Below are 17,064 nucleotides of genomic sequence, written 5' to 3'. Positions count from 1 at the left end.
AGGATTCTAGGCATTCATACATGAACTGTCAGACTAAAAGAAAATTTCTTTTTTTTTAAATATGCTTTTTATTGTAAAAATACTGTACAAAGGGATTACAATTACATGAGCAAGGTAATGAGTATATTTCCTATTGAGCATTGTTACCTCCTCCTTTGTTTTTCCCCTATCCTTCCACTTCCCACCTCCCCAAGTCTCCTCCCTACTCCAAGTTGTAAAGTTCATTTTCAGAATGACATCGCCCCATTTTTTAGGAAATGGGAAGACTTGGAAAAAATTATATTAAAGAAGATTTCTTATGGGAGAAACCCAATGGTTTAACTCCTTTTGACATTAAAGAATTCTAGAATTTATGTTGTAATACATACTTCTGGTTGTTGTTGGTAGTGCTGGTGGTGGTAGTGATGATGGTAGTGTTTGTTTTGCTTTTTTAAAAAGTCTTTTTGCAGAGACAAAGAAAGGGTGCAGAAATGGAGGGAGGAAGAATGAACAGAGGCAGTCATGGTATTCGGTATACACTTTGTGAAAAATGAACTATGCAACATGTGGGCAGGGACAGGAAGGGGAAACTGTGAGAAAGCAAAGGAAGCGGTGACATTGTCCAGAAAAAGAAATGTACTCATTACCTGACTTATAAAGTGGCAACCCCTCTGTACAACATCTTCATCATAACAATAAAATTATATTTAAAAAAATAGTTCCTGCATCCATTTCTTTTTTTTTGGACCCCCAGTTGTGGGGCCTGAACTCTGGGCCTGGGCGCTGTCCCTCAGCTCTTCAGCTCAAGGCTAGCGCTCTACCACTTGAGTCACAGCTACTTCCGGCTTTTTTTTTTTCTGCTTATGTGGTGCTGAGGAATTGAACCCAGGGCCTCATGCATGCAAGGCAAGCGCTCTACCACTGAGCCAATTTCCCAGCCCCCATTTCTTCTTTAAGTTACTTGTCACTTGCCACTAGGGAACAATTCACTCCATCTTAGAAAACAATATCTTCTTAGAAACAGTATCTTCTATAACAATAGTGATCACTCACAATCAACAACATCTTACTTTCTTTAGAACCCACAAAGTCTACAAGCTGGAATTTAGTTAACTATATTAAGTAAATATATTTCATGTCATGATTTTCTCCAATCTGTACTAGATTAACTTTTGTTTGTCAGTCAGTTGTTTATATAAACCACTACTTCCTATGCAGCTCTTTCAAACGGTGGCTGCTACTTCTCACACTGTCCTCCAACCACTCGACAAGAGTCTTACACTGGGTGTTTCTGCATCTTTTCCTTTCCTCCCTCTCTCCCCCAGGACTGGGGTGGGAAGAGAGGTTTTTTGTGTGTGTGTGTTGTTTTTTTTTTGTCAGTCCTCCGGCTTGAACTCTGGGCCTGGACGCTGTCGCTAGGCTCTTCAGCTCAAGGTGAGTGCTCTACCATTCGAGCTACAGTGCCTCTGGAAGAGAGGTTTTGAACTCAGTGCTTACCAGAACTTTTTAGTTACCTTTACTTTTTGAATAGGATATCACATTGTTTCCTGGGGTTAACCTACATTGTGATCCTCCCATTTATTTCTCCTTCACAGCTTGAATGACAAGTGTAGTCAACAAACTGGCTGAGAAAAGGTCTCATTAACTTTTCACCCAGGCTATCCACCAACCGAAAATCTCCCTAATAGCTACAGTCGTGAGTCACTGTGCTTGGCCTGTATCTTTACTTTTTTATGTAGGGTCTTCTGTGGGAGACTATTTCCTCTTAGCACTAAAACAAGTACTTTCTGGATCATCAATTTTTCCTTCAGTATGAAACACTACTATAGGCAGTATCAACATACTGAAATGTCTCCAATATTACCTAAAAACAAAAACAAGCACTTTTCTAGCTGATACCTCTAGCTCTTTCCTTCTTTTCTTTCTTCCTTCCCTTCCTTCCTTTTTGGAAACAGGGTCTCATTACATATATGTAGCCCAGGCTGGCTATGATCTCCCTTGCTTAGCCTTCCAAGTGTTGGGATAACAGGTATATACCATCATACCTGGCCATATCTCTATTTTCCTTAAACAGTGATATTTAAAAAGATGTATTCACATTTACAGTCTGTAATTCTTTTCAAACTTTCTTTTGAATCATCTCCAATCACTGATTCCCCACTGCATAAAATGTTACCAGTGAGACATCCCTCTTGTTAAAGTCAGTTCTATTTTACTGGACCCATCAGCAGTGTTTTCGTTGTTATACGATTCACTTCTTCGTTTCCAGTGCAACAAATTTAACTTGGGTTTCTGTTACCCTGCATTCCCTTTTAGTCTCCTGACCGGTTTCTCCTTATTCTACAGATACTACATGAAATACTCTCTGGACCAATTGCTCAAACTTTTCTTTCCACATACCATACGATTGCTATTCCATCCAGCTCCATAGCTTTTAAAGGACTGTGTATATTATGAACTGTTTCCAAATTTAAATTTCCAACTTTGACCTCTTCTTGGAAGCCTAGGCTTATTATCCAACTTCCGATTTAATAGAGATCTTTCAAAATGTTCAAAATAAAAATCTTAGTTTTCAACAGCAAATCAGAAGTGGTGCTATGGCTCAAAATGTTAGAGCATACCCTTAAGTGAAAAAGAGCTCAGGGACAGTGTCCAGGCCCTGGCTTACAACCACAACCACCATGACCACCAACAAAAATCTTAGTTTCCTTTCACAAAATCTGTTCCTTCAGCAAATAGCTAGTTATCTTTCTTTATACTCTTCTCAGGCAACTATTTTGTTACTTCGCCAAACCTACTTAGCAAATTGCTAGCATTACCATTAAGAAACTTTCTGTAGCTTCAAATCTGAACACTGATCACCTTAGTACAAAGCTACCACTTTGACCCAAGCTACTCATTTCTAGGTTGTGGCACAATTCCATTACTTGCCTCCCTATTTCTTTCCTGTGTCCATTGAAAGCTAGAAGAATCACATCAAACCTCTGCTCAAATTTTACTAACAGTTTCTAATATCAAAGGAAAAGCAAAAGTCTTTACAAGGCCCAGTACAAACTAGCTATTCAATGTGCGATTGTGTTGTTCATTCTCCATACCACTCTATCTAGTTCATCAAACATGCCAGACACACTCTTGCCTACAGATTTCTGTATAACATGGTCTCTTACCTCCTTTAGGTTATTGCTCAATTGTTACATACATAGGCTGACCTGACTGCTCTACTTAAAATTGCAATCCATCTCTGGCTTTCCCCACCCTCATCTTCATCTTCTGTATTTTCATAGTTTTCCATAGCATTTATCACCATATAACATTAAACATTTAAAAGTCTTACTTGCTTTTGGTCACCTCCCCCACTAGACTATAATCTTTATGAGAATAGGATTCTTGTTCTTTTTTTTTCTAAGTATATTCTCAATGCCTATAGGAGTATTTGGTGATTTTTTTTTTAAGTGAAAGAAATCATCTTCTCCTAAGCTATTAAGTATTTCCAATCAAATAAAAAACCACACATGTTGCTTTGTATGTATGCTCCATGTATTTTCAGACTCTAATAGATCACTGATAAATTGTTGCAATGCTATTTCTGTTGGTTGACTCAATTTGGGATAATAAATGTTAGAAAAGTAAATCACATTAGCTATCAGAGACGTCAACTTGTTGAATATCAATGCTTACTTTCAGGATTATAGTATTTGAAAACCATTGCCGCTCTACAATCCTCCCACCTAAAATCTTAATTATACAAGTACTGCCAGAATTCAAGATTGTCTTAAGTTTTTATCATTCAACAGTCGGAGGAAAGACAGTTGTTAATTTAAAAATTCTGAATACATAAACTTTTCTTAGGCACAAACATATTTGAAAGTTAAGTAACAATTATGTCTAGGTTTAAGTAGTGTATTTTCAAATGTATGAGAAACTGTATAGATATGAGTAAAAGCATATAGAGTGAGAAGTACTTTACCACCAAGGGGAGTGGGGGGGGGAGGGGAAGGGTGGCTGGTGCTAGGGTTTGAATTCAGATATTGGGCACTGTCCCTGAGCTTTTTTTCCCTCCCCTCAAGGCTAGCAGTTGACCACTTGAGCCATAGCTCTAATTCCAACTTTTCTTTTCTTTTTTTGATAGTTAACTAGAAATCAGAGTCTCACAGACTTTCCTTCCCAGGCTGGATTCAAACTGCAATCCTCAGATCTCATATGAGTAGCTAGGATTGAGTACCAAGCTCATGCATCCTTTTAAGCAGCTGTTTTTTGTCTCAGCTTTCCTCATTCATACCAGAGTAAAATAAATACTAATAATTTAGATCTTAGACTTCTTTAAAACATTACATTCAAATACAAAATAACTTTAAATTTTACTTAAATATCTATAGTAATCATTATGAATTGTACTTTTAAAAATATGTTTTTGGCATAGTATCTATTTGAGAACAGGTAGTCTTTTCTTATAAAACTGAATATACACTCATATACTCAAAATCTTGCCTATGATTTCATAGGATTCATAGATACATAGGGCCTAGAGACATTTGTTTAGGTCAATAATCAAATTAAGTAGGAATTACAATATAAAATCAAACCTAGTAAAGTCAAAAAATTAACATTTTACATATTCAATCTCATTCTGATGTAATAACTCTTGGTGTTAAAGTACAACTCACTCTGTATGCTTTTACTCATATCTATATAGCTTCTCATACATTTGAAAATACACTACTTAAACCTAGACATAATTGTTACTTAACTTTCAAATATGTTTGTGCCTAAGAAAAGTTTATATTCAGAATTTTTAAATTAACAATTGTCTTTCCTTTTAGCAATAATCAATTTCTAATAATAAGTAGGCCAAGGGAACCCAATTTCAAAATACAAGATTTGTTTCACTTTTTCTGGCTGCCAAATGTTTATTATGCTGTTATAAAGCAAAAGTTTGTTACCAAGAAGACATAGGAAAATATTGGAGTTTGCAAAAAAGAGAAAGTGGCAAATTAACAATTAATGCTGACCTGCAGCTGCATCTGCAAGTTGAGAGAGTGGCACAATCTGTGCCATTCTCTGACTCTTTAAGAATGAGAAGAAATGTTTCCACAATACACTGGCGATTGCAGCAAGGTGGCGCTCTTTAGCCGATAATGAAGTCTGTGTAATTAGGTCCACATTCTCCCTTTGAAGTTCTTGACACAATTGTTGATGAATACTCCTAAAAAGAAATAAAAATACAGCTAGCACCGAAGAAATGCTTACAGAGATCTTCTTTAAATACATTTTTGCCTTTTTTCATTTATATCATGAAAGCTGAAAGACCATTTCATATAATTAAAACCTTTACACCAAGACATAATGCATTTCTGCTTATTTGATGGATGAATGATGGCATATTAAGCACCATAAAGTTAATGTTAATTACTAATGTCAACCATTAATTATATGCTTTTTAATATGTCAGATCCAAATGAGAAACAGGCAGCTTCAGAATGAAGGTCTGCATTTTGCAACTCATGTATGACAAGTGATTTTACTCACAATGTAGACATGAAAACAATTCTTCAAACCATTTTCTCCTGAGAGCTTTAGGACACAGATGTACTAGGAGGGAGGTAAGTACATCTGGCTATGTGAGGTGTTTTAAACTATTTTTTTTCCTTTCATAGAAAAGATATATGATTTTTTCCCCAAGTTTTTCCATTTCCTAACAAATGGGGTGGTGTCATTCTTCCTCATAGAATTCTATTTTGTGTGTGTGTATGTGTGACATTTTCTTGATCCGTTCATCTACTGAGGGGCATCTGAGTTGGTTCCATATCTTAACTATAGAACATAACATCGGTCCCATGGTTTCCCTTATTTGCAATAATTAGTATATGTCTACAATTATCTTATCAGACAAGCAGAACAGCTCAACAGCTATGTACATATGACCATATAAGGTGATGCTAAGTGAAATGAACTCCAAAACAGACACAATAGGTTTTTCTTTGTTTTTAATGTACTATGTGATTTTTTTTGTTTCTTTTGTATCGTTTTCCCCCTATGGTATATCCCCTGCTGTCACTGTATTTGATTTTGGTACGCTGGTATTGCATATATGTTTATCTGAATTAGGGAAGAGAAAGGGAACAACAGAATGGTGAGACAACGGACAAGGGGGGAACTCATGCAACAGCGACATACACAAGACAGTATGTTGGAAATGATCTGTACAAAACGTGGGGGTGGGCCTCAGGGGGAGGGAAAGTAGGAGAAAAATGAGGGAAGGGGTAACAAGTTTGACAAGAAATGTACTTATACCTTAGTTATGTAACTGCAACCTCTCTATACATCACCTTGATAATAGAAAAAAGAAAAAGAAAAGATATTGACCTTGTGCTAGTATACAAAATCATAGTACATTGGTCCAATAAAAGGTCATTTATCATTTTCACATAGGAGATAAGCAATAAAAAGTTGCTTTTAATCCAACTAATAAAAGGTAATTTCATGATGCCTTCAATTTTTCTTTTTCTTTTCTTTTTTTTTTTTTTTGCCCACGCTGGTGTTTGATTCAGGGATTCTTGCTAGCTACACAGGTATTCTACCAGTTGAGCTACTCTGTCAGCCCCTTTGGGATTGACTATTTTCAAGATGGGGTTTTGCTTTATGACCAGGACCTAGCCTGGACTACCATCTTACCCATGTTTTCTGCCACTGATTGAGATGGAATCTAATATACTCTTTTGCCCAGGCTGACCTTGAACCATAATCTCTTGATCTCCACCTACCAAGTAGGATACCAATTTGAGCCACCAGACCCAGCTTCCGCCTTCAATTTTGATTCACCATCTAATTGCTTTTTCCACTTAATTATATAAAAAATTTAGACACCTTTATTCTCAACAGAAGAAAACTGAGGTCACCAAAGAGGGGGTGATACTAAGAGATCTTTCGTAGTGATATGGAAAAGAACACATCTCAGCAATGCCTTCAGCAATTATGATTTATGATTAATCTATTATTGATATGATCTATTAAATATAAAATCAGGCTATTCTTGTCTTTGTCTACATCAATGTTATGACCTAACTCTATAGATAGATCCTTCCATTTGCTTTAATCAATTGTACAGAAAGAAAGTAAGATGTAACCTATGGAATGTTATTCTTCCTTTGACAGGAAGAATATTCTAAGTAATGAGTACTTTAAGAAACATTATACCAATTCCAATGCAGTATTCTTGATGCTTTTAATTATATGTATACATACATACATATAATTATTTATACATGTATATGTATGAAGTAGACATTACTTGGAAGAAATACACAAGACATAGAATTTGTACCTAAAGCAATTTCACAAAATGATCATGCTGGTAGTAATCACATCTTGTTACGTAATTATTACACACAACGAAGTAAAGATTCTAAGTAAATTTTATAACCCTTTAAATTGATTGGAATCCTGCATAATCCTGGGCCAATATTTCATCCTACCTGAGGTACTGGAAACTGTGTACAAATGCCTACAGAAAGAGAGCACAGCAAACAAATCTCATAAACACTAACCAAGTATCTGTTATGTCCTCTCTGTAAAAGCCTGCCTGAGATGCTTTCAACTGGAATTAAAGGCTAGAGACTCTTTTAGATCCTTTAGTTTATAATAAAATAATACACTGTAAAAATTCACTTGGCAACTAACTCAACTGCCTCTATCAACATTTGTACACTCTGAGGTCCTAGTAAAATCATACTATTTTCAAGTATATTGATCTCAAAGATAATAACTGCTTCATTATACTTTGATAACGTAAGTAATTTTTCACTATTTCTAAATAAGCCACTCTGTTTTCTAAAACCTATTATCTATAAAATATTATCTAGAAAAATAACTTTCTTTTTCTTTTTTAATTTAAATTTTATTTTATTTTATTTGAGAACATACTGTACAGAGGGGTTACAATTACATTGGCAGGATAATGCATACATTTCTTACCAAGCATTGCATCCTCCTCTTTTGTTTACCCTTCACCTCCCTTCCCAGCCTCCCCCCTCCCCCCCACCCAATCATACCCCCCCCCCACATCGACATTGTAAAGCTTGCTTTGACATGACATTTTGTAATTCTCCTTGTTGCAACAGGTCCACCTGAATCCTTAAACGACTTGAAAATAACTTTCTTGATGTCTTCATGTGTTAGAAATTATTTCCCTTAAAAATCAGGCCCCTTTTGATTTTTTAAAATTTGTTTTTTTCTTTTTCTGATGATTCTGTATTTTTTATCTTATATATGGTATATTCATGGGCATATCTGTGGGAGAGCGGAGGGAGGGCACATAATCTGAGAAAAAAAGGGTGAAAAAGTACAGCAGTGGAGCACACTGGACACAGATAAAAGTGAATTATACAACTTGTGGGTTAGAGATGGGAGGGAGGGAATGGGACAGAATAAGGGAACAAACGACACTCTAGAAAAGGAAATGCAACCCCTCTGTATAACACCTCAATAATAATGCATTTGAAAACAAAATCAAACCCCTGCTAAAAAAAAAATTAACAAGTCAAAACTAATTCAAGGATTACCTATAAGCCCACAAACTATAAAAACTACTTGCTTCATGCCATAGGAATGGTGAAGAACATTCTGATAAGAACTATCCCCTTAAAAAGGAAAGACACAAAAGAAAAAACACAGCAAAGAAAACAATGGTGGGAGTGAAGATATAACCAACAGAACTGAAGAAAGCATCTGCATCTGGCTAACATCATTAATCATCAGGAAAATGCAAATCAAAATCACAATGAGCTTTCACCTCAGAAGAGCTATCATCAAAAACATGTAAGGGGGTGGGAAGGTGGCTCAGTGGTAGAGCGCATGCCTTGCATGCATGAGGCCCTGGGTTCAATTCCCCAGCACCACATAAGCGAAAAGAAAAAAGCCAGAAGTGATGCCGTGGCTCAAGTGGTAGAGCACTAGCCTTGAGCTGAAGAGCTGAGGGAAAGCACCCAGGCCCAGAGTTCAGGCCCCATGACCGGACCCCCCGCCAAAACAAAACAAAACAAAACAGAAAACATGTAAGGTAACAAGTGCTGGTGAGGCCGTGGAGAAAAAGGAACCCATACACACTGTTGGTACAAAGAAATGTAAATTAATAGTCATGGAAAACAGTATGGGGGTTCCTCAAATAAGTAAAAACAGAACTGCCACCTGATCCAGCAGTCTCACTTTTAAGACTGCCCTTATTCATATTGTTTTGCATATAGGTTTTCTTTTGTTTTGCTTTGCTTTATTTTTTCAAACATAACACAAAGGTGTTAAAACTGGTGAAATAGCTCAACAGAATAAGTATTGCATAGAATTCCGTTGTGTATATATACCACATTTTCTTGATCCATTGATCTAGTGAGGGGCATCTGGGTTGGTTCCATATCTTAGCTATGCTAAATAATGCTGCAATAAACATAGGTGTGCTAGTAGCTTTAGTATGGTCTTGTTTGTGATCATTTGGGTAAATGCCCAAAAGTGAGATTGCTGGGTCATAGGGGAGCTCTATGTGGAGTCTTTTGAGGAACCTCCATACTACTTTCCAAAGTGGTTGAACAAGTTTACACTCCCACCAACAATGCAGTAAGGTTCCCTTCTGTCCACATCCCCTCCAGCATCTGTTGTTATTAGAGTTCTTGATTATAGCCATTCTAACTGGGGTGAGGTGGTATCTCAATGTTGTTTTGATTTGCATTTCTTTTATGGCTAGAGAGGTTGAGCATTTCTTCATGTGTATATTGGCCATCCCAAGATAAGTATTCAAATGTTTTTTTCTTTCATGCAATTGTTTCTAACATATTTATAAGATGATTTCTTTGTTGATTTGTATGTCCCTCCCCACAGTATAACCCTGTTTTCACTGTATTTGATGTTGGTGTAATTTGTGGAGGTGAAGGGAAAAAACAATTGTTTAAATAGGGATACAGGTGGACCCATTGCAACAATGAGATGTACAAGTCGTTATGTCGAAAAACGAACTTTACAACTTTGGCGGGGCAGGGGGCGGGGGGAGGGAGTCATGGGAGGCAACAATGCTTGATAAGGAAGTGTACTCATTACCTTGACCATGTAATTGTATAGTATTTTCACAATAACAAAAAAAGAATAAGTATTGCAGATTTTGTGAGGGATGAAGAGGGAGATATTCAGAATCCTTCACCAGAATCCCCCAATTTGACCACAGTGGATTAATGATGAGCTCTGTGGATGTGGTTAGTCAATGATAACAGCTTGATGGATTTTTGTTTCTGCACCAAATCCCATTGAGTTATCTGGTCCCTGGGCTGACAAAGAAACATTAGGTGAGGAGTACTAGCATCATCCAGGGTGATGTTCTTTAAGTTATCAACCAATCAATCAGGCTGAGGAGCTGCTACTGCCGTGGGGCCCTCACAGACTCTCCAGACATTACAGGCACTGCACTTGCCCATGCACTGATTCACAATCACTGGCAAATGCCATCCTGAACTTCTTTCACATACAAAAACAGCTCTTGCTATCTCCTCCTTCATAGTTAATGAAGCCAAACTGATCTTTCACACCATGGTGGCTCTACACAGGGGTGTGATATTGTAGGCCACAGACAGTGCCCAGAACACACAACCAAAACTTGACACTCTCCACTTTGTTGGCCATCCCTACTATGCCAAATGGGTAACCTTAGGGTCCATATACACCCTCCTCCACAATCTCAACCATTTCTTGGTACTCAATACGCACTGGATCAACACCCCTCAGGGGGTGGATGACTTTGCCAGAGTAGATGGTAAGGTCAGACTTCTCGGTAATGCCATTCACTGAGTGAGGTTTGTTTACTTTCTCCCCACTGATTTTGTTGTCTTTGCCTTTGAACAAGCTGTATTCAACCATATGTCCCTAAGTTCCAGGCTATCGACATCACCAGAGAATTCATTATAATGGAAACAGCCAATAGTTGGCTATTTCAGTGAATCTCAAATTATCTTTCAGAGTTGCCACATAACCCAAGAGCAATTTGGAGCTAGAATTGTGACCTCAAAATAACAAATAAACTGCAATCTGCTGTCCAGACCTAAGTTTGTCACTTCTACTAAGTTCAACCTTACCTCCTTGATAGATTCTCCTAGGTAGATCCTTTCACATCTTTGGCTTAAAAAGCAATGGTCAGCCTCACCCCACAGTCATCATAAGCAATGATACAATCCTCAGCCTCCTCTTTGCCTCTATTTGGGTTAGTGGTTTTAGGATTGAAAAATGTGGCTTCTTTTTCTGCAGTGCTCAGACACTGATTGATGATCTGAATGCGAATGGAATGAAATCGTGCCCTCAGTAAGTTTTTAAATCCTAACAGCATGATTTCTTTGGGCAGAAAGCATATCAGGAACTACAATAAACTCTACTTCATCTGCAATATGAAGCTGGTTCCCATCTAGCATTTCACTGAGTAGAAGAACATCATGGTCAGCACACTTTGATGACGCCAAAACCATCTTGTATGGCCGCAATCATACCCATTTCTCTAGTAAATTGAAATGCAATTGGAAGAACTTCTATGTTGGTTGTTTATTCTAGTTTGTCATGTTGGTCTGTTCAAATATTAAACCTGGCTAGTTCACCTTCAAGCAAGGAAGTTCTTTAGGAATCAAGTCCTAGCAATGGGTCATTCTAGTTTTTACTGGGTATTTTTGGGATAACTTTGGTTATAGTTCCTTCAAAATGTTCAATACTGATGTCTTAAGGGAAAAAAAAAAAACAAAAACCCAAACTGTTCCTTGAGGCAACAGCTCAACATCTGTATCAAATTCTTTACCATTTCTGTCCTTGTCAATTCCCCATCATCTCTAGGCTGTAAGGTTTCTAGTCACCTTTAAATCCACCATAGTCAACGATTATTTCTTCTACAACATCATCTCTTTCAATAGTCAACTGCCTACTTTATGGCATAAACTACTCCCTGAGAGCAGCCTGTTTCTTTTTCGACAGCAGAAATGTCTCAAGTACTTAAGAGTACTTAAAACTTTGTTATCAATTACAAAGTTTATTGTGTCTCTGATCTCCAGCTGAACATTCCCATCTATACCTTTGGGGTATAGGTCAGTTAGAATACCTCTTGTCCATTCATTCATTCTTCAGTGTGGCTTTCTGGTTTTATCTTTACCAGTTTAATAGCAATGGACTTTCCAGTCTACCAGTCAGATGATACTTCAAATTTAACATCATCTCCTACACTTCTTGGTCCTACGGGTTGCCATTACATTGAGAACAGTGGAAGAAAAGTCTAACTTGATGTCCTGAACACTGAGTAAATCCTTAAGAGGTGAATAGTTTTTCAATAATCCCAGTTTCACTCAGTACTGCTGAAGTTCCACTGGGGTACCTGTTGTGTCCACTGTTGTAGAGAAGGTTTGGATCAAAGCTCATCTTGCAGTGATAAAAAGATACTGCACTTTCATTATCTGTTGATTCTTCCTTCGAAAGTTGCTGATCTGGACTTGAAGCAGCAGTTTCCAGCAGTAAAGTCTGTTCTGTTACAATTCATGCCCAACAGCTCAGCAGCCCCTCCATAACACTGCCATAAGCAGCATGCCCCGATGCGTAGGCTTTTGTATGTAGATTTGATAATAGTTTTTAAAAGAAAAAAAATTTTAATTCTTGCACATACATTACATAGCTCAGTCCATGCAGAGAAGCTCTCAGTCAGTCCTGAGTCATAATTTACTGTGTTTAAATTGTTATGTGGTCTGCTGAGTATTTCTTTGCTCTTAATTTTGTGGACCATAACCTCCTAAAAAATAAATGCTGTCCAAAAGCAAGGTAAAAGTTATGGTAATTTTTTAGATACCAGTGGCTCACAACTGTAATCCTAACCAATCAAGAGGCTAAGATCTGATGATGACAATTAGAAGCCAGCCCAGGGAGGAAGTCTGTAATACACCTATCTCCATTTAATACCCCCACCCCCAAATGCCAGAAGTGGAGTTGTGACACAAGTGGTAGAGTACTAACCTTGAGTAAAAGAGCTTAGGGACAGTGCTCAGTCCCCAAATTCAAGCACAAGGACCAACACACACACATACACACATACACACACACACACACACACACACACACAAAGTTATGATAACCCTCACACCCTCGAAGGGGCATTTGCTGTATGTAAATAATATATACACACATGTGTTTAGAAGTTGGGAGGCGTTACAGGGAAAATGAATCAAGCATCTGTAGCATAGTGGTGAATTCTATACATCCTGAACATTCAGTTTCTCTTCCTGGCAGTCTTGTAACTATACACTCTTAGATACCAAGTAGCTACTTAATATGAAATGGAAATAAAATCATATATTAAGGAGAGACTGTGGTACTATTCAAAATAACCAAAAAATGGAAATAACTATGTCTATTAACTGATGAAAGGATCAAGAAAATGTGGAATATAAACATGATGGAATACTATTCAGCCACAAAAAAAAAAAAAATGTAATCCTGTCATTCTCAACAATATCAAGGGAACTAGAGATCATTATATTAAGTCAAACAAGCCAGGTCCAGATAATTTCCTAAAAAGTTGATGTGAAGATGGGCTCTGGTGCTTCATACCTGTAATCCTTGCCTATTCAGGAGGAGGCTAAGATCTAAGAACTATGGTTCAAAGCCATCCCAGGCAGACTACCTCTAAGAAATCCTGTAAGGTGGTTCTTTATGGATAATGAGGCTGATAGCTAGAAAGCTAAACATGTCTAGAGGTCACACAGCAAAGAAGGGCACACTGCATAATCTGGCTTCAAAAGCCACATTTTCCTTATAAGCTTAGACAGACAGATTATATAATGATCAAACACTGGTAACTGTTTCCTAACTTAGGTTCAAGAAATTTCAACAAGGATTAGAAAAGCAGCTAGAAGAGCCAGTGTAGTCTTAGGGAAATGCCATAATTCTCTATTAGGAACAGGTACCGGAAAAACTGTATTCAAGACAACACTGAGAAAGACAACAAATCTGAACCATCTTTGAGTTCTCAGAATAAAATGTTGAGGTACCACAGAATTTATCTAATAGTTACCTTAGGTATGATAATTCAGCTATGTGAACATATTAACATTAAAAAACAAACCAACAAAACATGTGAAAACTTAAAACTAGAAATTATATCCTTCAGTGTGGAGTTGATATAGAAGAAACAAGTTCCAATTATGTACAGACATTGGCTCCAAGTGAAATGTGTTTTAGAAATGTGCCTCTACTTAGTATTTTTGGATTTGAAAAGAAGCAATATACCTAGGAATAGGAAGAACAGCTTCTCTCAATAGCTTGAGTGTTTACACAGCATTAGTCTGGGTAAGAGTAATGATTATCTGGTATATTAACACAAAATAATTTGTTTAGGATCTTATAGTAATTTCTCTATTCGTGAATAAATCAACAGGTGACAAAAGATGTATCATGATTGAATCACAGAGAAAAATCAAATTTCTGTATTACAGCCAAGTAGTTAAAAAAATGTATCTGGCACATTTATAGGTACTTTTAAACATCGTGTGTTAGATCAGAAAACTAACTATACAGAGGCCTCTGGGGGGAAATAAATTTATTATCTTGGGCATATCTGCCAAAGACACATGTACAAAACAGCAAATACTAAAAGAAGTACCATCTCTAGAGGCAGAAAATAAAACCAAACATAAAACATTTATGAAATATTTTAAGGAATACAGGATAGTTCCAGATGCCATTCCTATTTTATGAGATACTATATACCTTCTTTAATAACCAGCAGAAAGAAGAAAAGAGGAAGAAAGCAAGCAAGGAAGGAAGCCAAGAAGGAAAAGAGGGAGAAGGGAGGGAGGGAGGGAGGGAGGAGAAAAGAAAAAAAGGAAAAGAAAGAAAAGAGGACGCACTGCACACAAAAACATATTATGAGATGATCTAAAACTAAAAGATTAAATGGAAGAGACATTAAAATTTCCAATGCTTGGAAACTGTTTTGTTCATATTTCACATTGGGCTAAAGTCATTTTGGAGAGTCTTTAATTCCCATTTCTTGTATGGGGAACAGGAAATGTTTCTTTTTTCTATTTCTTGCTACTGTAACCATTAAAGCTTTTTAAAAAGTCATTGGAAATATATCCATGTGGAAAGGCATGTAAGTAGCCAGCCCATTTTACATTATAAAACATAAAATACAGTACAGTAGAAAATAAATTTGTCAAATAGCAAACCACTCAAATTGAGTCTCTCATAGTAGAAATAATAGCAACATCTAGCTTTTATTAGTATCTATCATGAATGTGGCAATATACCAACTGTTAAGTATTTCTCATTCTGTGAAATTAAAATACTCAAATCTTAAAGGATAAATTGATTGAAATAGGTTCGTGCTAGCTAATTACTAAAAACTATTTAGAACTGTGTGACCTTAAAAGAAAGAGAATTTCCCAATTCCTGTTGTCTTAAGAATCAAAAGAGGAACAATCACAATCATGGTTGCAACTACCTGAACAGGATTAGTGTAAAACTTACGTGAAAAATGTTCTGAAAAGTTTGGTGAGTCCAGCATTTCTCTATGTAAGCACACACACTTACATTCCGGGTTATTCTTTCACATCTATTATTCTTAGCTCTCTTGTCTGGACTCCTTCAGCTTTCCTCACTGTACTCAAGGGCTTTCCTGTTTTTATCTGCCTGCTATTTCTTTCCTTGATTCCATTAATTCACTTACCTATCTTGTCCCAAGGACACAGAGGTACTTGAGAAGGAGCAGCTCCTCTCTAATAATATAGGCAGACTTCTAGAACCCTCACTCAACTGTACAGTATAAGTTTTTGTTGTTTTTTCTATGCTAACACTGAGGCTTGAACTTGGGGCCCGGGTGTTGCCCCTGAGCTTTTTTTGTTCGAGGCTGACATTCTTATTAGTAGAGCCCTAACTCCATTTCTGGCTTTCTGGTTGTTAACAGGAGATAAGAGTCTTACTCATTTTGCTGCCTGGGCTGGCTTTGAACCTTGATCTTCTGAGCTAAGCTTTCTCAGGATTACATGTTGCTTGAGCTACCAGCATCTAGCCCAAAGCTTCCCTTTGAGGCAGTAGTAGCTTCAGTCCTGATTCCCAGTCTCATGCATGCCCAAGTCATCAAGGATAAGCATTAGACAAGAAACCAGGATAGCTAGGTTTCTGAAGCATCCTCTGCAGTGCCTCAGTTTAGCAGTGCTTCAGATCCTGTGTACATCTGTTCATAGGGCAGCAGGAAATGAGTTCTGGTAGACAAAGGAATGATTATGTAAGACCAAGGAAAGGTACTTATTGACTATTTTGATTATGCAAATGCTGCTACAGACTAAAAGGAGAGTGCCGGCAATCATGCTTTCAGTTACATATACTGTACCACTCAGGAAAAAGGAAAGAAAAAGGTCTCTTCAAGATGTAAGAACTGTTTAAAATAATTATTTAAAAAGTACACACTGTATAAGAAGAGAGACCAACCTGTAACTATGGAAAATTTCTGAGACTCAAATTTTCATCTGTTAAGTGGGAATAATGTCCCATTATTCTCCATGAAGCCACTAATGTATCAAATCACAGCAGTAATGGGAAAATACTCTGTAGACTATAAGACAAGACAATGTGAATTTTAGTCACATTGTACAGCTTCTAAATCCTAATAACCATTCTTAGAGGCAATAAAGCATCACTACAAAGAAGTGTCTTTGGACATAAACAGGCCAAAGTGTAAATCCTATTCTACTAGCTACTAGACTGCATGGCCATTTCCCCATCTATTACGAGTATTAAATAAGAAATTGATCAAATGGAGCTACTATTGTTAGCCAGAGAATTAAAGACTGCTTTTTGAAATATACATACCAGTCATATTCTGAGTGTTTGACCTTTATGAACTAATTCAATATGCATACTATTATTTTCTTCATTTAATAGATAAGGACTCTTAAATACAGAGGATAATTGTTCAGTCATTCTGCTAGCTTGAAGCAAAGTCAACAACTAAACCCATGCAATCAGAAGTCAAGTAATAATCACTATGCTATAGCTGTATCCAATATTTTATGAAGCAAATAAATACTGTTTCCA

The 17,064-nt window shown here is 37.0% G+C and overlaps 1 protein-coding gene, 1 non-coding gene and 1 pseudogene across 3 annotated transcripts in view; 1 reads left to right on the top strand and 2 right to left on the bottom strand.

Moving 5' to 3' along the window:
• The window catches only part of Mms22l (MMS22 like, DNA repair protein), a 102,008-nt gene that overhangs the window by 26,491 nt on the left and 58,453 nt on the right, over positions 1-17,064 (bottom strand). For both annotated transcript variants that reach the window (XM_070010240.1, XM_070010241.1), the window contains exon 15: positions 4,989-5,182. In XM_070010240.1, coding sequence (XP_069866341.1) covers positions 4,989-5,182 — 194 coding nt within the window. The remainder of the gene's footprint in view (positions 1-4,988; positions 5,183-17,064) is intronic.
• Positions 8,801-8,873, top strand: Trnaa-ugc (transfer RNA alanine (anticodon UGC)). Its single transcript has one exon. It is a non-coding gene; the product is annotated as a tRNA-Ala (tRNA).
• LOC138819042 (cold shock domain-containing protein E1 pseudogene) lies at positions 10,213-12,399 on the bottom strand (annotated as a pseudogene).

Source organism: Dipodomys merriami, unplaced genomic scaffold (genome assembly GCF_024711535.1).
Source record: "Dipodomys merriami isolate MVZ:Mamm:240054 unplaced genomic scaffold, mDipMer1.0.p SCAF_8, whole genome shotgun sequence".
NCBI lineage: Eukaryota > Metazoa > Chordata > Mammalia > Rodentia > Heteromyidae > Dipodomys > Dipodomys merriami.
Note: the sequence above shows the minus strand (reverse complement) of the source record. Positions and strands in the feature narration are given on the sequence as shown.